The 27830-nt window shown below is 38.3% G+C and overlaps 3 protein-coding genes and 1 non-coding gene across 5 annotated transcripts; all 4 read left to right on the forward strand.

Moving 5' to 3' along the window:
- Window positions 1–539: 539 nt before the first annotated feature.
- On the forward strand, window positions 540–4461 carry LOC122662693 (la-related protein 6C). The gene is made up of 10 exons (XM_043858396.1): window positions 540–901; window positions 2361–2442; window positions 2571–2665; window positions 2799–2870; window positions 2984–3063; window positions 3168–3246; window positions 3347–3394; window positions 3479–3547; window positions 3710–3847; window positions 3940–4461. The coding sequence occupies exons 1-10, from the start codon at window positions 596–598 to the stop codon at window positions 4195–4197; spliced, it is 1227 nt and encodes a 408-aa protein (XP_043714331.1). The 5' UTR covers window positions 540–595; the 3' UTR covers window positions 4198–4461.
- A 2832-nt stretch (window positions 4462–7293) lies between these two features.
- On the forward strand, window positions 7294–7367 carry TRNAI-AAU. Its single transcript has one exon. It is a non-coding gene; the product is annotated as a tRNA-Ile (tRNA).
- Window positions 7368–12739: 5372 nt separating this feature from the next.
- Window positions 12740–22161, forward strand: LOC122662692 (CST complex subunit CTC1-like). 2 transcript variants are annotated; one of them, XM_043858394.1, is made up of 16 exons: window positions 12740–14039; window positions 14149–14267; window positions 14368–14442; window positions 14531–14609; window positions 14766–14828; window positions 15008–15085; window positions 15270–15470; window positions 15730–15834; window positions 15969–16247; window positions 16347–16853; window positions 17003–17653; window positions 17744–17835; window positions 19955–20162; window positions 20313–20430; window positions 20763–21091; window positions 21724–22161. In XM_043858394.1, exons 1-16 carry the CDS (start codon window positions 12897–12899, stop codon window positions 21892–21894), a joined length of 4218 nt encoding a protein of 1405 aa, XP_043714329.1. In that variant the 5' UTR covers window positions 12740–12896; the 3' UTR covers window positions 21895–22161. The 2 variants fall into 2 exon arrangements, with proteins under 2 accessions (XP_043714329.1, XP_043714330.1); XM_043858395.1 differs by having other exon boundaries at window positions 12741–14039; window positions 19958–20162.
- A 2324-nt stretch (window positions 22162–24485) lies between these two features.
- On the forward strand, window positions 24486–27206 carry LOC122662695 (peroxidase 10-like). The gene is made up of 4 exons (XM_043858398.1): window positions 24486–24764; window positions 25309–25500; window positions 25620–25785; window positions 26654–27206. The coding sequence occupies exons 1-4, from the start codon at window positions 24540–24542 to the stop codon at window positions 27061–27063; spliced, it is 993 nt and encodes a 330-aa protein (XP_043714333.1). The 5' UTR covers window positions 24486–24539; the 3' UTR covers window positions 27064–27206.
- Window positions 27207–27830: the final 624 nt, after the last annotated feature.

The raw sequence follows: 27830 nt of genomic DNA on the forward strand, positions 1-27830 counted from the left end.
GTGATACGATACCTTCTGGGAATGGGAGTTAACTAACGTGCGCTGAAGGGAGGTGGAATGTTAGGTTTCGTGGCCCATGAGCCCACCCGTTAAAGTCACAAGCCCATTAGCCAACCCAAATGCCATCAAAGGAGAGAGTCAAAAGAAAACCCCCGGACACGCGTCGAGATGTGATTGGTCGGATGGCAAATGCACTACAAAACACCGTAGTGGCGGGAGAGCCAGCACAAGATCTGACCAAGTTGCAGAGGAACTTGCATGAAAATGGAGCGACCGGCATCAAAGGAGCTTCCAGAAATGGCCAAAAAAAGCCTTGGCAAAAACCCAACCTTACAAATCCAGTCAAACCCACTTGCTGCGGTCGCGTGTAATGAAAGAGGGCCGATAAGATCTCTCATCAAGCACAGATGCCCGTATTTGTGCGAAGATTATGGATTTAATATCAGAAGCGGTTAGTTACAAAAACTTTCATTCTCAGGAGAGAATGAGAGAGATTAAAAGCAAGCGATTGAGTGTGTGTGAGTGAGAGAGGGAGAGAAATAAATAACATTGGGGGAATTGAAGAAATAAAGAAAGAAGCCATAGAGGAAAAGAAATGGCACAAATGAACCGAGAAGAAAAGCTGAATGAATCTACGGAAGTGGAGATGAACGATAGCAAGACAGCTTCGTTCAAATTCAACGCCCAAGCAGAAGAATTCGTTCCCAGAGCACAGACCCAGATGCCCCTTTCGGGTTATTTTTATCCGTGCTTCGATTTTATGGGTGGGACTAGTGGGTCTGATTGGTTCTATGTTGCAGAGCGAGAACCAGTACAGATGATTCCTAATTCCAATGTTTCAGTCCCCAACTCTACCAAGACTTTCCTCACTAATGATCTTCGCCAAAAGATCATTAAACAGGTATTGTCTCAGCTATTCTTGATTGTTGTTCTTGTTTTTCTGCGGATTTGATTTTTCTTTCTTTCTTCGGTAACTTAGATGATGATCTGGGAATTGGGTTTTGCTTGATTTTCTTTTCCTGTCTATGCAAGATGTTATTCATCAGGAAACTCGCAAATATTAATCAGGACAGCCCTTCCTTTTGAGTTTGAAACAAAAATGTAGGAAAATTTCGTGGTTGAAGACTTGACGATGCTTCATTTGTCATGTTATTCCGTTCTCAATTCTTGATACATTATGCAATCCTATTCTGTATGGGAATCAACTTTCTTTTATGCAGCCATCAAAATTGAGTTTAAATATTAGAACTTTCGTACTTAAATCTTGTTGATTTCAGCATTTCAAAATTCATAGGCATGTAAGATAGACAAAGTCTGCTTCATATCTTCATACCGGCAAAATCTTAACAGATAAAACAGCACCATTGGCTTTGTTTGATAACAAATCACCCTTATTTGTCTTTTGTTTTGATTGGTAGATCACTGTGTTAATTCAAGGTCATCTTTCATCTACCCTTCCCAAGTAGCTTTATGCCTTTATCATTCCCATTGGATTCTACTGCCGAGCTGCCCGGCAGGACCGTGCAGTCCAGACACAATGAGGCATGCAATGACCGCCTTACCCCCACTCGGGCAAGGCGTTTGGGCAGGGGCAAGGCGGTCACTGCACGCCTCACTGTGTCTGGGCTGCACGGTCCTGCCGGGCAGCTCGGCAGTAGAGGATCTGGATTGATTGGATTTTGATTCAATATTTTGTGATGAAATATGAGGTGCAATTTTACTGGAGATTAGTAAATTTTCTCAGGATTAATATCCAGTCTCGAATTGCTACGTATCTTTCCAGCACCCTGAAAATTCAATTCAGAATGGCAAATTTGGGCAGCATTATCGAATCTGGTTGTTTTGAAAAACTAGATGTCCTCTACTTTTCCTCCATCCCGCAAAAAGTTCAAATTGTATTTAGCCAAATTACAGATAGACCAGACCTTTAGTTTCATTGTCTTAATTATAGGGTTCCAGATAGAGCCATCTTTGTCAGCTAGGCACAGGCACTCTCTTCATTAATAGATTGACTCAAATTTTCATCCTGCCAAGAACTTTTGGTTTCATTGAGATTCCAATTCCCATGCTTCCAGATAGTTTCTGGCATAGTATGTCTGTTCTGAATCCATGATAAAACCAACCCAAGCATCCATGTCTGAGTTAAAATTTCCTGTGGTTATTTGCATGACGGGTTTCTAGGTTAAGTTCTGTAATTCATTTAACCTTTTTTTTCGACATCTTCTTCCTTCTAGGGATCAGACTCATACATTGATATCACACAAGTGTTTAAATTATATCTTATAGTTCTTTGTTGGACTCCAGTTTCAGTTTTGAATGTATGTTCTTTTGTGTCTAAAATTGATCTGTATGCATTGCAGGTGGAACACCAATTCAGTGATATGAGTTTGGTAGCAAGTGATCTGTTAGCAAAGCATATACATAAAGATCCTGAAGGTTATGGTAAGTATCCCTGTATTGATTAGACAAGTATAATCTCTCTGGATACTATTGCTTGGACAATTGTTTGATATTTTTAGTTTCTTAACAATTTTAATACAGTTCATTTGTGAAAATTGGTATTGAAACAGTTCCAATATCTGTTATTGCATCCTTGAAGAAAATAAAGTCACTTGTCAGCAACAATCATTTGCTTGTCCAAGCACTCCGAGCATCATCAAAACTGGTAGCTTTTTTGAGTTTACTTGAATCATTTTTATTCCTTCCTGTTTTCTCCAAAAGAAATGGATTTGGTTTATTTGGTTTTTATTTATGCTCAGTCAATTGCTCCTTTTCTTTTCTTTTCTTGTGTTCTGAAGATTGTGAGCGATGATGGCAAGAAGGTCAAACGTAAACACCTTTTCACTGAGCGGGACAAAGAGGAGTTGCAGGTCACTATAGCGATCCCTTATCTCATACCTATGCTCTGTACTCAGCTCTTTAAAGAACACATCACTTTCCCCCATAATGTGATCCTAAGGAAATTTTCTTCTGTGACTTTCAGTCTCGTATAGTTTTTGTTGAGAATTTGCCTGAAGATTATTCTCACCCAAACCTTGAGAAAATTTTTGGTGTTGTTGGAAGGTTGGATCTTCGCCCATTGATTTTTTTTATTTTTTTGTTTTCTAACTTTAAACATCAACAAGATCTTGAATGTATATTAACCGGCCACCTCCTGTGATGGACAGTGTGAAGACCATCAGAATATGTCATCCGCAGGAATCCAGCGCTTCTCGCTCAAAGAGTGATGTGCTCATCAGTAATAAAGTATAGCTGAAGTCAATCTTGAATTTTCTGTGTATATAATAGAAATTTTCTTATGTTAGTTGCTTTCTTTTTACCTTCTTTTTCCTTTTCATTTTTTAAGCTTCATGCACTTGTGGAGTATGAGACAATTGACCAAGCAGAGAAAGCAGTAAGCTCACATTGTTGGGGATTTTTTTTGCTTATATTACTTCCCCATCTCATTATCACTCTAAGAAGCTATAATCTTGAGCAGGTTGAAAAGCTAAATGATGAAAGGAACTGGAGAAAGGGCCTCCGTGTAAGATTGCTGCTTAGACGTTCGGTATGTCGTACTCTTAAAATACAAACCTTTCTCCCAGTTTTTTTTTCCCTTGTTCCCTTGTCAATTTTATGATCAAGTAACAAAGTATTTGTGTTATATACTTATATTCTTCATGGTTATGAAGATTGAAAATTTTATCAATGTCTATCCTTCAAATGTCAGCCAAGATCTGTTATAAAGAGTAGGAAATCAGACTATGATCACTTTGATAAAAACTCAGATGAAGATGAGGCACCTCACTCAGAATCATTGGAAGACTCTCATCAATCTAATAACATTGAACAGTCCATCGAAAACAATGTGAGTTAGCATGTTCATGTAAGAGACACCAGTATACTTCATCCATGTTGTTCTTGGAGTATGATATTGTTCCTTTGTGATATCAATGGTAGGCTGAAGATACTTCTACTGGAACGAAGAAAGGGTGGGCGAGAGGCCGTGGGAAGTCCCGTGGACGTCCCCAGGGTCACAATGTGCGTGGTCTGCTTTCCCCTTCACCACAATCTAGCAGCTCTATCCAGTGTGAAGCATCAACTAAATTGACTCCCAAGGGACCAAGAATGCCAGATGGGACACGCGGATTTACTATGGGTCGTGGGAAGCCAGTGAGCACTCTGGGTATGGATATGCCCAGTTCAACTGTTGAGTGACTGATGAGTACCTGGATTACTGTCTCTTTGCTACTAAGGAATTTTCCGACATTATCAATGGAATCAATAATGGAAGATGTATAGTATTCCATCGCGGCATTCAAAACAAACATCATGGTCTCTTGATTACAACATTCTTTCCCCCTCCCCCCCAATTTTTTGGGATTATATTGTGTTAGTACACTTCATCTAGTTTTGTAGGTGTATCACTGATACTGATTGTTTTGATCTATTTGAATAATGAGTTATGGAAGTTAAGGTGTATAGTATAATCTCTCTCTCTCTCTCTCTCTCTCCAAATAATCTTGATTCCAAATTATTCAATCATTCTTTCTCTAGTCCTTTGAGACAATTTGTTTAGTCTTCCTTTCTTTTTGGTAAAAATTTGTTTTGTCTGGATGTATTAGGAATCATAATATAAGATAGATGTTAATCTTTGTTCTTTTTACAACATTTTGTTGTTAGTTGTTTTACTTCTAGCAACAAAATGTCATATTCAACTAGACATTTGCAGTCAGTTCAGACATCGATATTTGTGGCTCCTTGCCTGCTTACTCTTTGCAATCCACTGAGAATAGCTCTTGCCTCAGACTCTTATTTGCTCCTTGTAAAACCAAAATCCAAAACTATACCATCAAAACCACTTTTGTAACACACAAATGGATGCTCAAACAGGCTCCTTAGAATCCTTCACAAACTCCCATTGCAAATACTCGTTAGAGTATTCGGATTAAAAAGAGATAGTAATCAGATAGAGGCATCATAGGTGGTGAAACAGAGATGGATGCATTTTTATGATTACTCTGAAACTCCCATAACTCTGAATCTGTGGTCTATCTATTAATGTTATTTAGAATTATACTCGGATTGGGTTTGGAGGAAGAATGAACACACCGATTTCTAGAATTATACTATGGACTTTTGTTTGAGTGGGACTGGTTGCCTAAGTCATGGTGGATGTACGGAATTATTAAATTACTAAGGTTGTGTTTGGTATGCATCTTGGAATACATTATGGGTCTAAAATGCATTTTGAAGCAAGGAAATTCAGAAGAATGTCGTTCTTATCTTCATTTTTAAGAAATAATGAATTTCATGATTAATATCTTATAAAGGATAAAAATAACCCAAAAAAGGAGGGGGTTTATCTAAATAAAATAGAGAATAATCAGGTTTCCAAAATGCATTCTAAATCCAGAATATATTCCAAAAATGCATATCTAACAGAACTTTGAATCTTTAGACAGATTGCTAGATGTTTGGACTTTCTTAAATATTAAATCCATGAAAATGCAGATTCGAAAGGTTTCTTTAGATCATCCAACAATGGAAATGAAACAAAAACGATTCACTGTATAATAGAAAAAAGTGTTGTTGCCGCTAGAATCTAAATTATAACGCCAGGGGGAGACTTGAGTAGGAGAGAGGGTTGGAGCGGACTCTGAGGGAGACTCTACGATGCTTAAGTTAGAACTCCGAACAATTGTAGTATGAACTAGGAACTGAAAGACCACGAGCGTGAAAGCAATTAAGCGTGATTAATTGAATGTGTTGGACCTTATACCCTTCCCTCCTATTTATAGGATGGGCAGTAAAGAAATCCGATTCCTAGTTGGAGACAAGAAAGGAAAGTTTTCTTGTGGAGAATCATTTTACTTGTGGAAAGTCTCTTTCTTTGTGGCGATTGCATGATGAAACAGTTTAGGTTTCAATGGGTCACGGTAGCTTCAACCCTAATCTTCCTCTTTGATTTGGTCTTATGCCACATGTCAATCATCCATTGGTGGACTATTTTTATGCATATCAAGTGATCATTTATTTGAATCTAGAGATTCTAAATCCCAAATTAGTTGATTTTCATATCTAATCACTTTGTAAAATTCTACATTGGAATTTTAGCCACAATCATCCATAGGAGTGTCAATTCTAAGCCCGCACTAGTAGAAGGATCAATCTTTAACTAACTAGTGAAAGCCTGAAATCGGGCTGACATGTTAGCTAAACATGTTGGGCTAAGGCTAACACATTAGTTAATCGTGTTGTTCATGCTGCGAAGGGATGGATCAACAGGCACCTGACCGAGCCCAACACGTTTATACCCATTTATGAATCCTTGTTTTACCCTAATTACCCCTTAAACTCCCTGTTTTACCCCAAATATAGCTTTTCTTAATCTCCTTGATTAATCTATCTTCTCGTGTTACAAAATTTTATGTAAAGAATTATGAGTTGAGTAAAAACATAGATTTTTTTTTTTTTTGGTAACAAGTAAAAACATAGAATTGATTATTGAATATTAATGCACTGTGAAGGTTTTTTTTTTTTGTTTTGATAAAGATGCAATATGAAGTTGATGGGCAAAAAATAAACGGAGCATATAATAAAACGCATTTATATTGTTCAAAAGTTCATCATATGTATGACCATTGAGATTGAGGCCCATAAAACTCTAAATACGTTGAAATTTACTTATTTAACCGTTGTCTCAGTGAGAAACACTCTCAAGTAAATTATTGTTTCATCCCAAAGAATTGAATCTCATTAAATCCGTTGAAATTTACTTATTTAACCGTTGTCTCAGTGAGAAACACTCTCTCAAGTAAATGCTTGTTTCATCCCAAAGAATTGAATCTCATTAGAATTTATATGAACGAAACTTGCATAACCCTAATTGTAACTCATTTAGTATGAGCCCATTTATAGGCACATTTAACTTGTTTATTACGAGCCCGATTATAGACTAGTACCCGACCTGCCATTTATAAATGGGATTATGTATAGTCTATGAGGACCAATTACTTAAACAAGTCGATCACAATGTGAGATTCTAAAATAGGGAGACCGATTTGGCCCAACCAAAATCGACCTAGACTGACCGATTGACACCCCTAGTACTACTCCTCTTTATTTTTGTCCCATTCATTATAAGATAGTAAAAGGGTCTTCTTTCAAGTGTTACCCTAGGTTATCTAATTTTATTAGGATGTCCCTCATAAACTTTTCTATTCCCATTCATAAGTGATCCACTAATATTTGTTACTCCCTTCGAGATGTAATGACAGTTACAAATTAATTTTCTATATTAACATATCACTTGGCCTATTAGCTCAGTTGGTTAGAGCGTCGTGCTAATAACGCGAAGGTCGCAGGTTCGAGACCTGCATAGGCCAATTATTTTTTTTCCTAAATTTAAAGGTTTTCTGTCTTTTTCCTTAATAAAAAGTGGGTATCACGTGATCTCTTAGTCCACTATATTCAGTAATCAATTACCCATTATCTCCCCCTTCCCTACCACTTATAAATATTGTATTTAATTGCTTTTTCCCCCTCTGTCTGTGTTTTTGTAAGAGAGAGAGAGAGAGAGAGAGAGAGAGATGGAACCTCCCCCAAGTCAAGCAATAGATGCTTCTAGTTTGCAGATAGAAGACGAGCAGGACAAGATTACTAATGAGTGGTAATCTGCTACCCATCTCAATTGCTTCAAGATTTTGGTTTTGATCTTAATATATCCTTTTTTTATTTAAACTTCTTTTTTCTTCCTTGTTTTAAATGAATAGTTCATGATGGTTTTTGATGCAGTTGTTCTTGCTGTTTCGACTGGTTGGAGAGCTGCTTTGAGGTCCTCTGTTGCTCCGACCTTTGTTAGGGTTTTTCTTCATCATTATATACTGTAATTCTCTTTTCTTCAATTCCTTGTTTGTTTCATCGTTATCTTTGGTTCTTGATTCCGTAGTAGATTGATTCTCTCTGGAATCGAAAGTAAAGGAAATCAAAAGAAAAAAAAGGATGTGATGAGATTAAAGACCTAATGAGAATTTCCATATTTGCCTTTTTAATGGTTTTCAACCCTAAACGAGTTTCTAAGATAAATTTTCCCCTCTACTATATAGACCCATTAGCATTATTCAAGTGTATGATGGCAACTCACTCACTCACTGCTGTTATTCTTTTATGGGCTTTTTAATAGAGAAAAATGTGATTCATTGTTGAATTAAGATTATCGCTTATCTAAGACTGAAGAAATTTGTTCTTCGTAACTCATAGGAGAATATAATTCATGAGTTGTAACTTTATTTTTTCCCCCTTGTTTTATTTTTATATGGGCGTATTCAATGCATGAGATTTCTGTCGTTACGAGTCTGGGAGGGTCATAATGTACGCAACTTTATCCTTATTTTATTCTTATAAATTATTTAATTCAAGATAAAAAATGATTTTTTTAAAAAATTAGTATAATTCTTAACTGAAATGACACATCGTAGAAAAAAAAATGCATTAATTATTTTTGAGAATAAAACATGAAAGTGTGAAATTCAGACACCCTCTATATTAGTATAATTACTTTTGAGAATAAAACATGAAGATGTAAATGCATCCATAGAGGTGTCATTCAGACACCCTCTGTAAAACGTTAATGGGCTTTGGGCCCAACTTGATTGCCCACATGTGGGGGCTGATCGCAAGCTCAAGACGAGAGAGGGGGGAACGATCACTTAAGTGATCGATTCCTTCCCCCCCCCCCCCCCTCTTCTTATCCCTTGGATTAGATTCCTAGAGGGAATCGGATTAGTGGGGAGCTCTAGGGGTTTAGCCTATAAATATGTTATTTGGCTCAAACCCCAAGGAAATAACACAATTAGAAACTCTCTTCCTCTCTTTCAAGTTCTGTGTTTTTTAGGATTTTCATCGTTGCCTAGGGTTTTGTAGAACGAGTTCTTCTTCGTGGAGAAACCTTTCGAGATTGTTCGTGATCGTGATCTGCTCGTAACTGCAAGCCGCATTCGATCATCCCTTCTGCTACGATTCCATTCGGTTTAAGTAATCCCTAAACCTCTGTGATTAATGGAATACTAATATGCTTATACCGTCTATATTAGACCGAGTATCTGTCTCTATACTAAAAGTGAATAGAGAATTATTATCGTAAAAAAAAAGTGAATAGGGAATCTTCACATCTAAGCCTTTAGATTAATATGGAGAAGGACATTTTCGATCAGGTACAATATGAGGTTGTTTGTAACTCAAGAATTCAATTACATGGTCACATCATCTTTGGAGAAGTTAAGAAAATTTTCTATTCATGAGTAAAGGAAAAAAAAAAACTTTTTGATAAAGCGTAAGGAAAACTTTATCTTATTGTGTTGATAAAAGGGTAAAACTCTTCATATGAAATTTTCTTTATCAGTTTTTTTTTTTTTTTTCTCTTTCTTAGAAAAATAATAAATAAACCTCATGTCAAGTGGTATTGGAAATGTTATTGGTTTAGGGGAATCCTTCCCTTTTCCCCTCCCCCTAAAACAAATTGCAAGTCGTATCACATGACATTATTTAGGGAAAGAGCATTGTCTGCTTAAAAAGAAATCTCCATGTGGGTCTTAAATATTTGCATGTGGCAATTCACAAGGACCCCAAATTACGCATAGTCCCCTCCTCACATGTAAAATTTCAGTCTAATCAAGATTTACCAAGTGGGAATTTTTTTTGAAAAGTTACGTGAAAAAGCAAATTAGTGGTTAGGGTAATCATAAGGACACATGAACATACATAGAGGGTATTTGCTATGAAATTTGACATGTGATCAATTTACACTATTCTCTAGATATACAACGATCATAACATCCATATTACTTTTCCGTATGGCAAAAATAAAACATTACTTCATTTATGTACCCTTTTGCTCATGTATTTTTATATATTATTGCACTTGTTATCATGTTTTGTTGTGAGGGATACATCTCTGCGACTGTATATGTCCATTCTAATGTCCATTTTTTAGTACCATCAACCATTTGATAACTAAGCTGGTGACAAGGCCTCGTGAAACTAGTGTCCACATCATCGTCTATTCATGTGATAAGTATCAACCAAATGATGCGCAGATATACCATTGAGAGTAAAGCCCTGACAAAATTTTGAAAGCAATTGGACCCTTGAAATTCTAAAGGAACGATTCATTACGAAGTAAGTATATGATTTTTTTTTTGGGGTCAAAAGTATATGTTGAATTCAAACTATTAAAGCATACATAAAGGGTAAGGCTTTCGATGAATTTTCTCATGATCCCCTTTTTGTGTGATTATGGAAATATAATCCTCAAAATTTCAATACGTTGTGTCCATTCCTCCAATCAACCTTCCCTTATACGGTCCGGTCTTAGTTTCTCACCAAGTTGCATACTTATTTTTTAAAAGGGAGAGGGATGGGAAGACAATCCATGTATAAAAGATAAGGGAGAAAAGAACGCTAACTGGTTGCATGGTTAGCATGGTTTCTACACCTTAGACACAAACCAATGCCTTTGTGCATGAAAAGACCGTTTAACCTCAGTGAAATAAAATTGCATCCAAACAAAGCCTCTATGTACACTTTCATTGACTACCATGCTAGTATAAAGGGCTACACGACTTATTAGTGTTCTCTTGCTCGATAGGGGATGGCCTTTACTTATCACTAATGGGTTCCTTTTACTGACTATTTATCTTTTAGACGTTTGTAAGTCAAACTTCCTTGAGTTCAGTGGAGAGGTTTTAACTTTTCAAAGCCAAATGTGTAACTCCCAAAATTCAGGATTATTATCCTCTCCAATTCCTCAAGCTTGGCAATGCGGCAGTGCTAGGTGGGGATGCCAACACGTGGCAACTCAGACATCTAACGGTTTGAGCTCAACATAGTCAATGAGCTCAAACCGTTGGATGTCAGAGCTGCCACATGTCTTCATCTCCACCTAGCACTGTCGCTAGTGATGTAAGCGGATTGAATTCGGTCGGATAGTGGCATTATCATATTCGTACCCGATTATATTTGATCGGATTTGGATAATATCTTATCGGTTTTTGGACAGATTCATATAGTTTCCGAATAGTGATTTTTTTAATACAAATTCTCCTAAATGGATATGAACACAGATCAAATACGAATTTTCGACTATCCGTTGACATCTTTACCGTTTTTATGATGAGGGTTAGGGTTGAGACTTGAGAGTTCAGCAAATACCCTTTCTTCTACTCTTGTTAGTCTTTGATTTTCTTATATTTTTTACTTTTGATTTTATCTTGTATTTATTTCAATAGATATGCGATTTCATGTATAACATTGCATAAAACAACATATATAAACCAATAGAAAATCTAGAAAAAGAATCACATTATCTTAACTTATAAATTTATAAAAATAAGATAACAAAATCCAATAAAGTAACTTAAAATGATAGACAAACACGGAGAAATATTTTAGATATTTTAGTACCGTCGGATTGCTAAACGAATCGGATAATAATCGGTCGGATAGGGGGATTATCATATTCGTATCCGATTAGTTTCAGACGGATTCGGATTCTCCTAAACGGATACGAACGCAGATCGAATATAGATTTTCGAATATCCGTTGACATCTCTAATTGCCGCATTGCTGAGCTTTAGGGAATTGGAAAGGATAATTTTCCCAAAATTCATGAGTGACGCAAGGCTTTCAAAGCCAGAATCGAGTTCCAACTAGTTACTAGTCCCAAAAATGAAAAACCCTTGCTCTCTCTCTCTCTCTCTCTCCTTCCTTGTTTGTGGGTTTATTAGATGGAGGGTTATAGCCTTGTAAGTATTGGTGTCAATGGTTGTATCGGTCACTGTCAATACTGGTCCTGATACGATACAGATCAGGCTGTATTAATATCAAACATAAATTTAAAAACAATTAATTGTTTGACTGATGCTCCCAATCCGTATCATTATTATTGATATTATTAATAAGTATTAGCTGATGCAATGATACAACTGATACAATACCGAGACCTTGATCCATGATCAAATGATTCTATGACTTAAAATTTCAAAACTTTGATGCCAAAACTCAACAGAAGCACATAAGAATAAGAAGAAATGGTGGTAAATTAGACCTAGAAACAAAGAGATCACTATTAGGTTGTGTGGTCAATGAGAGCACACATAGGAGCATCAACATGGATATAATTATTTATTTTGTTAACGGCGGAATGGTTACTTCGCATGCTTTTGTGTTTGGATGTGGCCTTTGTGCAACATAACAATAATCTTTTTCTCTTTTTCGAGGGAGGGATTTTCAGAGCAAATGACATAGAGAAAAGTATACAAATGAGATGCAATAAAACGGTATCATATATAAAAAGATAGCAAGATCATTTCATATGAGAAGGAAATCGATAAATAAAAAGGTGTTACTGTACATCGCCGGCCCAAACAGTTCTGAGAACCTTTTTTGTTCACTATTGTTTAATCTCGTTATTGGGTTAAATCTTGACCGTTCAAGTGTGAAAGCAATTGCCAATTATTAAGATACGCCTAATGCATGAGACGCATCTTATATGTTTTACTTCTTAGGCAGGTCCATTTCCCCATGTTCCTCTAATAAAGGAGGCAAAAATGATCGTCCTACCCCTATCCGAACACACTGCCTTGATGGGATCCACCCCTTTATTAAAGCAGCTTGGGAAAATGGAACGGACAGGAAATGAAGCAGATAAAAATACGGGTGCGGCTTGCCACATACGCACCTGGTGACCTCGGCTTGAAACCCCTCTTCCCGCTTCGGCTTCATGGTCGAACGGATCAGTCAAAAGCCCGCGAAAACCTTCATACAGATAGGCAGAAGATGCAGTGTTCATTCACTCAGTAATGAGCTTCGATCTTCATTTTTTTGGTGTTTTTCTCTTCTGTTAGTTTATTTAAGTCATGGAAGGTGTGAGGAACATATCGATTTCAGAGCTGCTCCAACGATCTCGTCCTCTAACAGGTGCTTCCTCTCTTTGCTCTCCTTCCATTTCGGTTTCTCGTTTTCCACCTGAAGCGAACTGTAGACAAAGATCATCTGACGGAACGGCCACGAAACCTGATTCTGTCAATATTTCTGTTTCCGAAGAAAACTCTAGCCGTAGAATTCTCTCTCCTCTCAAGTACCCTGCGCTTATTATTGGAACCCTAAGTCTCCCTTCCAGTGATACTGAGTCGACTTCTAATCAACTCTCTTGCGGGTTGAGAAACAGTTGCTTTGTGTTTTCTGATGGTGTTTCTAGGATTTGTTGCGCTGTTCTTGACCTGGATATTAAGATTATCGGCAAGCAAATCCATGTTCTTGCCTGGAATTTCATTCCTTTCAAAGGTGGTGGTGGATTCTTGGAGATTATCAGATGGAGCCTTTCGAATTTGTCCACGGAAATATGTCAATCGTCCCATGCGGATGCGTTTCTGTTGGCTTCAGCTTCACATGTTCAGAAAGAGCATTTCGAGCCTCGTTCTTCTGTTTGTGGCAGATTAGGATCGGTCAGCCCTGTTTTTGTAATTCCATGCACTGTTAAAGGTAATGTCGATTCCGGCAACTGCTCTAAAGATTCAAGAAACTTGAGTGGATTCCTTGCGGAAATAATGGTCTGTGAGTGTTACGTATGTACTTCCAAAGCTTCAGTAGCCTCGATTAGGAATCTACTTCAGGGACACAGTTCTCATTCTTTCAATCGACCTGCATTTTTATATTTCTATGGATCTGCTTCGTTTTGGCATCCTGTTCTCTCTAACCTTCTCGGGATTGTAGTCTTGCTCTCTGCCGTGAAGAAGAAACAGATTTTCAGCGGAAAAGAAGAGCCATGTTTAATGTTCACAAGTACAGACAAAACTGTTTTGCATATACCCAGGTCACCTGTGGGAGAATTGCTATCTGGAAGGAATAGAATCAAAGGGAGAGGTGAGTCTGGTGTGTATACTGGAGTTGTCACAGGTGTTTACATGCAAGGAATGGTTGTTGAGCTGGACGAGAAAGTGTGGCTTTTACTAACCGATCATATTTCATACTTACCTCATTCTTTGAGGCTAGGCGCTATTGTAAGTTAGTCTCTTTTGCACCATCACAAATTTGTCATTTTTGATCATATACGGTGTATAACGTTCTTGCCTTTTCACTTTTGCTTTCTCAAATTTGACTTTGTTTTAGATATCTTTGAGGAATGTTCATTTTGTACATCCCAATTTTTCTTGGTCAAGAATGCTCTTGCTCGGGGCTTGCTGTAAGACTACCATCAATGTGGAATCCTTTTCATCCGTGGAGTCTCAGTAAGAACTGCTGATTTAACTTCTATTCTTTTCTTTCATGCATTCATAGCCAGTGGAGGAGAGATCATATTGGAAGGCAAAAAACAATTTCTTGTTTCAGGTGTCATATTCGTCTCCAGTCACAAAGCCTGTTGCACAAATTCATTGGGACGTTGGCATTTTCTGCCAGATTATGGTGCGTCCGTTGATGAAACTTTTGAAGATTTTAGGAGATGCTGCCATTTTATGCTACTAATTGCCTCATCTTACCATTTGGATTGTAGGGTCTTACTTACAGTCTCATGTTTCAGAAAAAAATTTGCTGGCACCCTGTCAGAGAAGAAGATTCTTGGATCCAAATATGTAATATGCCTGCTTGGTACTCTATTGATTTGATTCCATTGACCATCATTTCTTGTTTCTTACTAGAGTTCCTTTATTTTTTTAACCCCCATTTAGTGTTGTTTTATTTCTGTAATATCTGTGTTCTAATCTGTGGACACTTGAATGGTGTACCAGCAAGAAGGATTGGTTCAGATGTATGCTAGATCAGGCCTACCTTCATCTTTTTTTCGACCTCGGGTAAATTGGTAAAATCAAAGTTGCCTAAAATTACATTTAATTATGGATATATTGTTCCAATTTTTTTGTATTCTATTTCATATCCCCAGACCCTGCAGTGGTGGGAGCTTTGTGCACTGGGTACGCCTTTTTTTTTTTCTTTTTTAAATTTCATATCTTAGTCTCTGTTTCTCATGCAGCATGGACTATTCATTGAATTCAGTAAGCACAATCAGAGTAGTTGTGGTAGTGAGCCAAATGATGGGTACTTGAAATTGGTAAGATAGTATTTTCTTTTTTTCGCCTTAAAATTTCTATATTCCTTCTTGTGAGTAGAGAGCTTCCAGAGAGCTTGAGATTTAATCTAGAATCTTAGTGGTATTTGCGAAAATAAGGACCTTTCTCAATAATGCGTGATAAAATTGTATTTTGGAAAAATTTAATGTTTTATTACACTTTCAGGTAGTGCCTATCACTAATTTCATCAGCCATTGTGAGGCCATTTGGTTAAAGACATTAGTACAAATGAATAAGGACCCTGAAACTATCAGGAAGAGAAAAAAATTCCGTCTCCTGCCATGTGAAGGGAATTCCTATGGGAGGTTAGTCAGAAGAATTATATCAAGTGAAGATCTTGCCTTGGTTCTGATGGGTAATCTAGAGGTTAGTATCATATTGTATCAAGGATGTTATTTATAGAGAGTGTAGAATGAATATTTGATGGATCTCGTTTGAAGCAAAGGAAGACGATAATCAAGATCCTGGAATTTCGATTCTTTTTTTGGGAGAAGTCAGGTTTAGTTTTTTTTTCCTCATTGAATATCTGTGTAAATGTTCTGAAAATAAAAAGAAAGAAACCTAGCCAGCCTTTCTATCTCTTAAACTTCCTTAGATCTCATGCTTATTTTACTGTTCCCTTCAGATTTCTCCATCTTCTGGGAGGTTGCAGTTAATTGATGCAACTGGCAGCATTGAGGTTGTGGTACCAGATTTGCCATCTAATTGGGATGCCAGAAGTATATATGAGGTGATACTTGATGATGAGTTGATACCTATCTCTGTCCTCTGTTCAGATTTATAGTCAGTTGCTTCAAACAAGTATGGATTCAAATGCTACTTATGAACTTCCTTTCTTTCCTCTTAACTCTGTTGTCTTTTCAGGTTAAACACTATACTGTTGTTATAGAAGGCATACCTGCACAATTGAGTTCTTTTAGCTTGCTTAGAAATGAGTCATTTCCATGCAGAAGTATCTTTGACCATGTTTCATCTATGAAAGAGAGAAATAATTTAGCTATCTATGTCCACTTCCATATGAGCAATGCAATTTCCCTAAACGGTCGGTTTCCTTGTATGGATTGGAGTGGCAATCCCAATCTACTTGAAAATGGGACATTCCGCATGCTCTTGATAACACACAAGTTTCCTGCAATGCAAAATGTATGTAAAATTTGGTTCTTTGTATGTAATTACTGTCATTCACAATTTTATTCTCCATTTTATTAATTTTAATCTACTCCATTTCATGTGTTGTTACAGTTTCAAGGTAGATCAAATATTTCAAAGAGCTCAACCTTGTTAGCTGAGGCTATAATCTTGCCTTGGGACTTGTCTCTTCCGTTGGAAAATGGAAATACTTGTCCAACTGAAGTTTCCAATTTCAAGCTAAGAAAATGCTCCCAAGATCATGTCAAAAGAAATTGCCAAGATTCCTCTAACAAGAGACCTAAAATTGTTCACTTGTTAGGTAGGGCATTGACTGCAGGATCAATAGATGGCTTGGAAAAGGATGAAAATGAAGCACATGGCAGTCTGAGTGATTGTAGTCCTTGTGCGGACTTTAGCAGTAACCAGAAACCATGCAACCTTAAGTATCCTCTTACAATGCTATGTTATGTCACTTTTGGAAGTTGCAATGATCAAAATCCACTTAGGTCAGCAATCTTGTATTGCACAAACCCCAATGCAGGGGATGATGAATTAGTAAAACGGAGCTTGCAAAAGGTTGTGCTGGAGTTCAAGCCTGAAAGCCTTTTCAAGTATCAGGTTTGTCAGATTTTTCTTGTTTCTTTTGTTATCTGTCAACACAGTGAAAGTGTTAAGAGTGGGATCATAACTCGGAAAAAGATATTGTAGCAAGTCTTTCGTATTCTTCTTTGTAGCATAAAATTCATTCATCTCCATTTATGTTCCAGTTATTAAGAATTGGTGGATATTATATCTTGAAGTACCCTGAGAAAGAGCTCCAGTGTAATCTAAGGGATTGTGGATATCGTAGCTGTGGTAAAGTTATTATCACTTCTGAAACGCAACTGTGGAGTATTTATTTTGCCTGTGATGAGGATCCTTTTCATACTAAACCAGAGTCGAGTTTGCCTTCAGATGTTTCTTCACGCACTATTGATGCAAATCTGTCTGAAGGTTCTCTTCAAAATGAACTAATCTTCCAGAGATCTGCAAGACAAAATCCCCTCTCGTGTTCAGATGTCCATCTCCATCTCTCTGCTGATGCAATGAAGCACTTGAAGATATGCACTGCAGCAGTGGAAGGGTTGATTAGTCCCATCATGGCTCCGGCAAAGGCTGTTAATGTCTCTGCATTCATTATGACCAACATGACTGTTCCAGTGCCATCTTCTGGAACCCCTGATCCTTCTTCGAGATTACCAGAGGGAGATTTAATATCACTACATGGAAATGTACTTGCTGTTCATAGTTTGAACTGCAGTTCTCTTTGTGCTCAGAAGCCCTTAGGTTGTGAAACAATGGGTGATGCTCATCAGTTGTGGTTCTTCCAAGGAACATCAGACAGCGTTTGTATTCACATTTTAGAAGGCCGTGACATTGTAACTGGGCATTTACCATCTTATCTTTTTCTTTCTATAATAGGATTTGATATTTAATTCAGTGGCTTACTACTTATTTCTTTCAATCAGGTGAAGATTCGGGGTACCCTATGGAAACACGCTTTTCCTATTGGATTGGGACCAGGAGTAACTGCAACCTTTCACCGTGTTCTTGTACTAGGGTATGTCTTTTCTCAAATTTCTTCTATGCTTTGAGCTTTGTAAGTTAGCTGCACAAATGCTTTAGCTGTTTTGCTAATTATCACATGTCCGTGATATCTAGGCACTAATATGGTTTTGATCCGACTTCTAGAAAGGAGTTCTGATAAATGTCCATAACTTGACTTAGTCCTGATCCCAAGGTTCCAGGTTTTGGTTTCGACCAAGCTCAAAACCAAAATATTTCGCGAAACCGCAAAACCTGGAAGGTTTCGATGGATGGTTTCGAGTCCCAAATGACCAAATTAAGTCCCAAAACTACTAGGAAACCCTATTTTAGGCCCTCTAAACATAGTGGAACCCGTAGATTGTGGAAACACACACCCAAATGGTAGTTTGACTTCAGACCTAGGTTGGTAGTATACGTTTTACATTATATACATTTTCTAATATAGCCTATTCCACACAATTCTGAATCTTGCACAAGGCTTCCACAAATGCAGCAAATTTTCTCTTTCGATACGTTCCACTACTGCCCGACAACTTGTTCCACGTTTGTATGGGAGTTGTTTGGCCAAAAATCACAAAAAAAACAAGTTTCCACAAATCGTAGAGTCAACCAGTGAAACCAATGATTTCAACCCATTTTATTTGAAACTACACATTTTATATTAAAGGTTTGTATCATTTTAGTCGAAACAATACCGAAACCACACGTATCATCGAAAATTTGCCGAAGCAGCGATATTTCAACTGAAACCTTACACTTTTTACATTTCGCATCGAGTTTCGTTTCAACATCTTCTGAACCAAAATATTTCGCTAACCCTGAGCATTGCTTTGTCCACACTGTTATTATCTTTCTAGGAATTGTTAGTTTTTCATGGTGTTGGGGTTTCATTTGTTATTATGGCTGAAGTTTCTGAACTCTGAACATCGAACTATTTCTTTTCTTTCTTTGCTGGAGATGGCCACTATGCCCCATGCACCAACAATTGAGGTCTCCAAACATTTCAGTAGTTCTATGTTTTTCTGTATTTTGGAAAGCCATAATATCACATAATGTCATGTTCCTGTTACTTGAGTAGGAGATTTCTTTGGTGTGAGGTGGTGCTTTATGACCATAGAAAGAGGATTTTTTGTTCTGCGAAAAGGATTGCTGACAGAGTTCAAATAGTAAGGTAAGAAAACCATGCATGACTCATGGTTGAAGAATATACGAGGCCAATGGAAATTATTATAAAAATAGAAGAATTCAATAAACAAACAAATTTGGGGTAGCAATTGATTGCATGGGAGGTTAATGCTTCTCAAGTGATGGCTTCATTGTGTTTGAATTGGTGGATAGCTCGTCACATGGTTAGGATTCATCTGATGGCGTAATAGAATATTATTTTCAAAGTCTGAAACATTTTTCATCATTTCCCAACAGAGAATTGGTAGGGTTGAACTGCCCTGGCTTCCTTGCATCCAATCGGCATGTCCCCTGGACCTTATTTCAACTGATCCCACCAATTTCTAGTTTGCCATAGGTGTTCATCCTAATTGATTGTAATCAATGTTGGTGGTCATCCTTCTCTGAAGTCTGAGCTATACTGATTGGAGTTCAGTTCTGCATGTCTTAGCAGTCACTGGTGAGCAACATGATCTCAGTAAAGAATCCTACCTGACCAAGAGATTGTGATTGAATCAATCTAGTTCAGTTGGAAGGTCAATCCAACTTTGTTCATTGCCTTTAGTCTTTGTTGTCAAATGATTATTTTGCTAAGCCCACATCAAGTAATGTGTTGAACTGACCCAAAGAGGATTTATTTTCCCAAGTCAACTGGGGTGCCAGCTTTTGAAAGATTTCCCTCCTCATGGCCCATGTACTGCACTAACAATGTGATGTTGGGCCTCACATTCCAGATCCTCCTTAAATCTGTCAATGGCACAACTAGGGACAAGATTTACCCATGTTGAAATATATATTATGCACTCATGCTGTTGCTTAATATGTGAATGTTCCCATAGCCATTGCTTCTATAAATGTGTTATTTTAGTTTTTGGTTGCAATGAAGTTACTGTATTATTTCAGTAAAGCGGACTTGCCGCATTAGTCTCTAACCCTATGGTCCATATCTCTAATTTTTATGCTTCTAGCAGGCCGAATGAGTTGCTGTTGACACCTGTTTCATTCATTGTGATTGACTCTGTAAAAGAAGTTCTTTCTCAGGATAGTGACATGAGTTCCCATCCAATATCTACTCCAGATATTTTATGTGATGCCCTACAGGACACTGTTCCGTCAGGCTTTATCCCTGAACTGATTCATTGCTTAGAGAGTGGGCCAGTACAGTTACGTTGCAGGGTATGTCACCTTGACTGTGGGTCATTTTTCTAAACTAATTGTGCTGTTTCATTTTTTTATTTTATAATTGGAAAAAGGTGCTGACCTGTTCATGCTGAATCTCTTATACATATATCACTGGTTATAGTGTGTTTGTTCTGAATTTGATAGGTTGTGGCTATACGTGTCCTAGTGTTAGAAATGCCCAAAAGTAAATTTGAGAAGCTACAAACGAGGGAGCAGTCCAAGGATCCTGCTGTAAACATCCCACTTGCTGGTTTTGTTTTGGGTAAAGTCTGGAATTAATCAAGGGTTCAATTTGCAATGAACGCTATATATATATATGGGAAAGAGAACACTACCTGAGCGTGTATGGTGTGCTGCCCCTGCACCCAGACACAGGGGTGGGCAAAATGGCCACTGCGCCCCTGGGAACTTCCGCCTTTCCATGGGGGAGCGACGGTCATTTTGCCCGCCCCTGTGTCTGGGCGCAGGGGCAGTGCACCGCGTGCACCCAGGTAGCTTCTTTCATATATATATATATATATCACTCAGATTTGCCTGCGTGTTTACTGAATCTTTGGAAGTACTAACCATTTCATTTTGCCCATATGTGCGTAGATGATGGATCATCCACTTGTTGTCTCTGGGCCAATGCAGAGAGAGCAGCAAAATTGCTAAGGCTACAGGAAGAAACCTCAATCAGTTATTTCAGTAGCAGTTACTCGACATTGAGAACAGGAAGCAACAAGGCACCAAGCACCACCATTTATGATCTGCGGAAGATTTTAAAGAAGCACAATAGAGTTACTGTGAAGAATCAAGGGTCTATGCATGATCCATCATGTCAAGAGCTTTTGTTTTCTGTCACTTCAGATAAAGTCCTCAGCAGCTCAGATGAGAGTGTCATCAAGTTCATAATCCTCAATGCTTGCCATGGTGCAGTTTTGGTGAGTTCCCTACTTCCTACCCAAGAGACACAGAGAAATGTTCATGAGATTTTCACTCTCTAAGCACAACTCAGTTGAGTCAATGTTGCTGTTGGTTAATCATTATAATTTGATGATCCAAATATGTACTTAGGAAAGTGAATTTTTGGACTTGTTATTTGGAATATAGTCAAATATGTTGACTAAGCTGTTCTCAGTCAAGCAAAGAGTTTTTGCTTGTCAAACTCTGCCAATGATCTCTTTTGCTTCAGCAGTCAGGCACTGACTCTATGGAAGTTCTCAGGTTCAGACCTAAGGATTGTAGAAGAGCGTGCTATAGTCCATTTGCCATCAAATCTTGAGCATACTGTCTCACAGGCTGGCCTAGCAGGTCTGTTTGGGATGCCATGCCACATGGTGAATCGAAATGCCTTGTTGATAGTTTTAGTTTGATCATTGAATTGCAGTTCCATGTAGATTCTTCTGACTGGCTAGTAGCATACATCTTTTGTATGGGTTTCTGTCTATGGACACCCAGAAAAAAATAAGAATAAAATATGACAAGGAATTGTACTGCACTGCAGGTTCACTGATTGGAAACAAATACTGTGTTCTGAAAATTTGATAGTTCACTAATTCATTTCTGTTTCTAGAATGTTCTCGGTAGTGTAATGGATTCAGATGCTTTTGGATGGCTGGAGATGGAACTTGCAGAAATGGAGATGCCAGTACATTCGATTCGAAATATTTGGGCAAGAGAAATTCGGTATGCAGATTATTTGACTGATGCAAAGACCGTACTTCAAGAACTTTTAGTCAGGTAGCAGTTGTCCCATTGTAAATTAATCACATTTGCCTGTTTACTTTTTGCAATGCTTCCTTACTAACATTATGCAGTGAGCATGGGAGGGTGAAGATAGTTATAACTTGTAGCACCATGAGGAAGAAACCTGGTGTCATATGTGAATCTTGTATATTCCTGTCTTTTGTTTATTTTTCTGCATGCCAATGTTTGTGGTATGTTAATGAGCCCACTGGGTTTAAGTCATAGTAACTCTTGCTGGATTCAGTGTCAAGTTATAAATTTTTTTTCTTCTGGAATTCTCTTCTTTCCTTGCTGTTTCCTTTTCTCCATAGCCATTGGCATGCTCACAAGGATCATGCCTTGGCCTGAGTCTTGAAAAGGGGGGTAACAAAAGAGCATGGGCCTCATTAGGACCGTCAGTGGCTCAAATTAGAATGAGACCTCAGATTATCTGTACTTGGTTCCTATTAAATATCTGAAATTTTCCTATTCACATTTGAACCTGTTTTTTTTTCCTACTATAAACATTTATTTGGACCTTCGTTGTGTAAATAAAGCAGTACATAGACCCCCGTGATAAGAATCCACCTAGGTACTAAGCTTCACCATCACGTGTTTCCAGCTCAGCTCACAATGTTATTGTTATTTTTGTTTGTAGGTGTTAGTTATTCTGTTTTAGATTCCATTCCAACGCTATATATTAACATATCTTTCATTAATAAAAATTAAGATTCATCACTCCTTACATGGTATCAGAGAAACCCTCAATTGCTCCACCGAGCTTCGACCTTCGTCATCCATGGCAGCTTCTTCACCAATGGCGACAGGCACCATCTCTGATGTTCCTTCATCCGTCTCCATTGAACAAAGCTAAAGAACGGGTGACCAAGGCAATGACCACTCATCGATGGGAACATGTACAGTAGAGTAAAAGAAGCAAGACTGATCGCTAGCCAAATGAAGTTTGTATAGACCGTTGTTACTCAGGCCACAATAGAGGGCTAATGCTTCTACTGCCGTTGATATCCTCTGGTTGCATTTGTTGTTGCAAGAACCTGGAGTATTTCTTGACCATCAGTCGGTGTTTTGGTGTGATAATGTGGGTGCTATGCATCTTTCAGTGAACCCGGTCTTTCATGCGCGAATGGAATAAAGAGAAATTGATTTTCATTTTGTTCGCGAAATGGTTGTTTCACGGCAATTAGTTATTCGTTTTGTTTCCACGGTGGATCAACTCACTGATGTTCTCACAAAGGGCCTCTCATCAACGGTATACCTTCCTTAAAGGCCCGCTCACTATTGGCTCACCCTCGCTGAGCTTGAGGGGGGCTGATAAGGATCCATCTTCAGTGCTAAATTTCACCATCATATGTTTCCAGTTCAGCTCACCGTTTGCTCACTCTTGCTGAGCTTGAGGGGGTGCTGATAAGGACCCACCTCAGCACTATGCTTCACCATCATGGTTGCTTCCCAGCAATTAGTTGTTCGTTTTGTTTCCACCGTGAATCAATGTACTGATGTTCTCACAAAGGGCTTCTTGTCAGCGATTTACCTTCCTTAAAGGCAAGCTCACTGTTGGCTCACCCTCGTTGAGTTTGAGGGGCACTGGTAAGGGTCCACCTCAGCACTAAGCTTCACCATCATGTGTTTCCAGTTCAGCTCACTATATTATTGTTATTTCTGTTTGTAGGTGTTAATTATTCTGTTTGAGATTTCATTCCAACGTGTATATATAAACAAATCTTTCATTAATTAGGATTGAGATTTGTGATTCCTTGCACCCAAAAGCCTTCAAAAAAATTTAACCGAAGGCAATAGATTTCTTATAGTTGATCTCCAACCTGAGATCATCAAGAGTAAATGTTTAAATCGCTTAGGCTGGCTGCTGTTGGACTGCAAAGATAGACATGGCAAGGTAAACTGGTGCTGGGGGTCCGCCTTTGAACTTGTCTGCAATCTTCATCAGGTCACTAGCACAGAGGGTGCTCCACATGTATCAGTGCTGTATTAGTACCGATCATTGTAGAGATCAATATGTATTGATCGGTACAATACCGATGCCTAAATCCATGCTCTACTGTAGTACTCAACCACCACAAGTACTACTTGGATGGCCAGTGCCATAGAGATACGGATCTTTGATGGGTATATATTACTAGTTCCCACTAAATGTCACCTAAATCCCCACTTACTTATAAAGAACAAAGAGAGGTTTGTGACCTTTAGGATTTTAATATGATTATTAATTGACATGGTGATTTAATCCCAAATTGGTACACCTTTTAGACTTAGTTCAAAGATATCCAATATTCAAATTGAAGACCAGTTTTTCCACTCAATTGAAGGTTAAGTCAAACCATGAATAGTGAATCAATAAATTGAATAATTGTTCCACAAAATTTTGGATTTCTAGAAATATATCAGATTCCCATCCAACTATCCTTCACCACATCGTCAATCCTCATATTTTCAAAACATGATCTACCAAGTTGCCTCCTGTTTCTTCCCTCCATTAATTATTGATTAAGTGGTAATATACCAAACCCTAGTGATTAGACAATGGCTAGAATCGATGCTTGTTTGTTATGTATAAATTGGCCTTATCCACCTCAATTGAAACTAAACAAAGTTTGGTTTAGAGCATTAATTGACAGCTTTTGTCATATGCAAGCCATGGATTCAAGCTCTTACACCCACTCACTCCTTTCCTTTGTTATCATTTTGGTTTTGAGTCCCTTGGCCTCTAGCCAACTTGATTACAAGTTTTATGATTCTACTTGTCCAAACCTAACAAAGATTGTTAGGTATGGTGTTTGGTCTGCTATGGGCAATGAAACTAGAATGGCAGCCTCTCTTCTACGTTTGCACTTCCATGATTGTTTTGTCAATGTAACAACCCTAACACTTCTATTCTTTGCCATATTTATCATTGAGTTCATAGTCACAATTTGACTTTTACTTGGGAACTTTAACCAATTTATCGGTGATTCGAATCGAAAATCGGTCGACCCTGATTCCGATTGTGCTTGATTTTTTAACCCTTGTTTGAATCGGCTGCAAATCCATTTTTATTAATGTCAGTTGCACTTAGATCTTCATTTTTGCCCTTCTTCTTCTTTTTTGGTAAGGAAAATTGTAGAAAATCAATGAAATTTACCTCTTGTAGCAAGATCTACACGGGGTTATTTTGTCTTAGTTTCTTAGAGAGAGTTGTCTCGCGCCCCTAGGTATTCTCCACCTACCCACCTGTGTCGATTTCGGGTACAAGTACCCTTTTGTTGAAGGTCGTTCAAAATTGACCGATTCTGGGTTGATTCCAATCCGATTTGGTTCGAATTGAAATCAAGGGAAGCCGATCCCATGTCGGATTTCGGGTTTTAAAACCTTGTTCCTCTCCATAGTTTTATGTTTATGTTTTTGAACTTTTATGTAGGGATGCGATGGATCTATTTTGCTGGACGATACAAGCAGCTTTACTGGTGAGAAAAACGCTGGGCCTAATCGAATGTCTGCTAGAGGTTTTGAGGTTATTGATGCCATCAAAGCTAATGTGGAGAAGTCTTGCCCTTCAACTGTCTCCTGTGCTGATATCTTGACTCTTGCAGCAAGAGAATCTGTCTATCTCGTAAGAAACTCTTATATATATAACTTAGGAAAGAACATGAATCTTTCTCTTTTCTTGTTCTCTGTACTAACTTAGTTCTTCTCTCTCTTTCTTACTGTGTTTATTCATCATTTTCTCAGACAGGAGGGCCTTACTGGTCTCTACCATTAGGAAGGCGAGATGGCACGACGGCAAGCCAAACTGCAGCTAATCAGCAGATACCATCACCTTTGGAGCCTTTAGAAAACATCACAGCAAAATTTACTTCAAAAGGTCTGGAAATGAAGGATGTTGTTGTGCTCTCAGGTATTATATCATTCTCTATCATCTTCACTGTTACTTGTCTTTCCTCCCTTAAAGAATACATGGATGGTGTTATTGGTGAAACCTGATCTCGGTTTAATCGATTAAGTACCGTTGATTCTTCCCCAATATTGGCTGTCCTACTTGCCGGAGAGTGGACAGAGGGTTGGAGGGGTGGGAGCCCCTAACCCGAATTTTTGGGATTCGTTTATATTGAAGTAATTTTGTACTTTTAGGGATTAGGGTTTCTCTATATTATACACGTCAAAACCCTATATATAAAGGTTATCTCTTAAGGTGGTGAGTGTGAGGGTTTTGTAATTTCTTCATAGGGAAAAAAAAAAACACTACTTGGTTGCACACCCCTATGCCCAGACACAAGGTTGGTGAAATGACTACGTCCCATTGTTGGATGCCTAGGCATGCTCTCCCATTGGCCCTTGTGCTAGCCCAGGAGCCATGCAACCAAGGAAAATTATCTCCTCCAGTTCCTTGCTCGGCCTAGTTCCCCAGTCTCTCTAATAAGGGGTGTGGACCCTACCCAGGTAGAGTGTTCGGGTAAGGGTAGGGTGGTCATTACGCCCCCCCCTCTTGTTTGGGGGATTGGGGAGCTGGGCTGGGCAGGGAACTGGAGGGGATAAAGATCCATGCAACCAATCAGTGTTCTCTCTCCCATTCTTCATCAGAATAGTGGAAGATCTGGTTTATCGCTGAACCATGGATGTAGCCCATCTTGGGTGAACCATGTAAATCTTTGTGTTTTGTGTGTATGTGATTTTTTTTCTTTTTTCCTTTTGAGCAAAATCATTGTTCTGCTGTGTTGTTAATTCCTAATAGATAGGGTTTTTGTTTCTAAAATGTTTCATTATAGGTGCACACACCATAGGATTTGCAAAGTGCAGCACCTTCAAGCAAAGGCTCTTTAACTTCAACAGCACAGGTAATCCAGATCCAACACTTGGATCATCACTTCTCAAGGATTTACAGAGTACATGCCCAGATCAAGATAGTTCAGACAGTAACTTGGCAGCACTTGACCCAGTAACAGCTAATAAGTTTGATAATGTATATTATAAGAACCTTGTGAACAATTCAGGGCTTCTGCAATCAGATCAAGCTCTTATGGGAGATTCTAACAGTGCAGCCATGGTTAATAACTATAACAAGTACCCTTACCTGTTCTACAATGATTTTGGGGCATCTATGGTAAAGATGGGAAAGATAGGTGTGCTCACAGGCACAAATGGAGAGATAAGGAAGAACTGTCGCGTGGTTAACTAAATAATGCATTATTTTTACATGCTACACAGGCAATGCTTGGTAGCTTAGAACACAGAGATTGTAACAACAGTACTGGAAAGATAAGTATACGTGAAGTACGTATAACTTGTTCTATTAATAAAAGCTTTTTTTCTTTGTTGGGTTATAACAGTTGTTTTAATAACATTACTTGGGATTAGTAACAGATGAGACTCCGTCTCAGGAAACGAGGTCTCGTGATCAAACCTTCGTCGCTGCATAATTTCTTGGGGCCACCCGCTTGAGGCTCACTAGGGCGCAGGGGTTGTGTTGTTGGTGAAAAATTGTCAAAGCCAAGTACGTTAATACTTGGGAGGGTTTTGATTACAAAACTACTGAATTTTTCCTCTCAAGTGCAAACCAAGGATGCAAAACACGGAATCTGGGATTAAATTGGTCCTTGTCGATTCTGATATGAGAACAGAATCGATCCCAAGAACCCTAGAATCTCCCCTCAGATCTGATAAGTCATGTTTTTTGGGGTTTTTTATTTTTTTGGGTAAGAATAGGCCGGAATCAAGATCGGTCATGGCTGATTCGATCTATATCTGATTACGATTCTTGAAACGGTGGTTCAAACAGTAAATGGGTTAGGCGCAATGCGATTGCCGCTCAACCTCAGGCAGCTGAGGATCCAAATCCTTCAAAAGAGGGATGCAAGAATTAGACCTTCCCCTCATGCTTGAAAATGAAAACGAGACCACATTTCATGAGTTTGGTAGGATGGATCGAGCCGAATACAGGAAGTG

The sequence above is a fragment of the Telopea speciosissima genome, chromosome 5, assembly GCF_018873765.1.
Source record: "Telopea speciosissima isolate NSW1024214 ecotype Mountain lineage chromosome 5, Tspe_v1, whole genome shotgun sequence".
Lineage (NCBI taxonomy): Eukaryota > Viridiplantae > Streptophyta > Magnoliopsida > Proteales > Proteaceae > Telopea > Telopea speciosissima.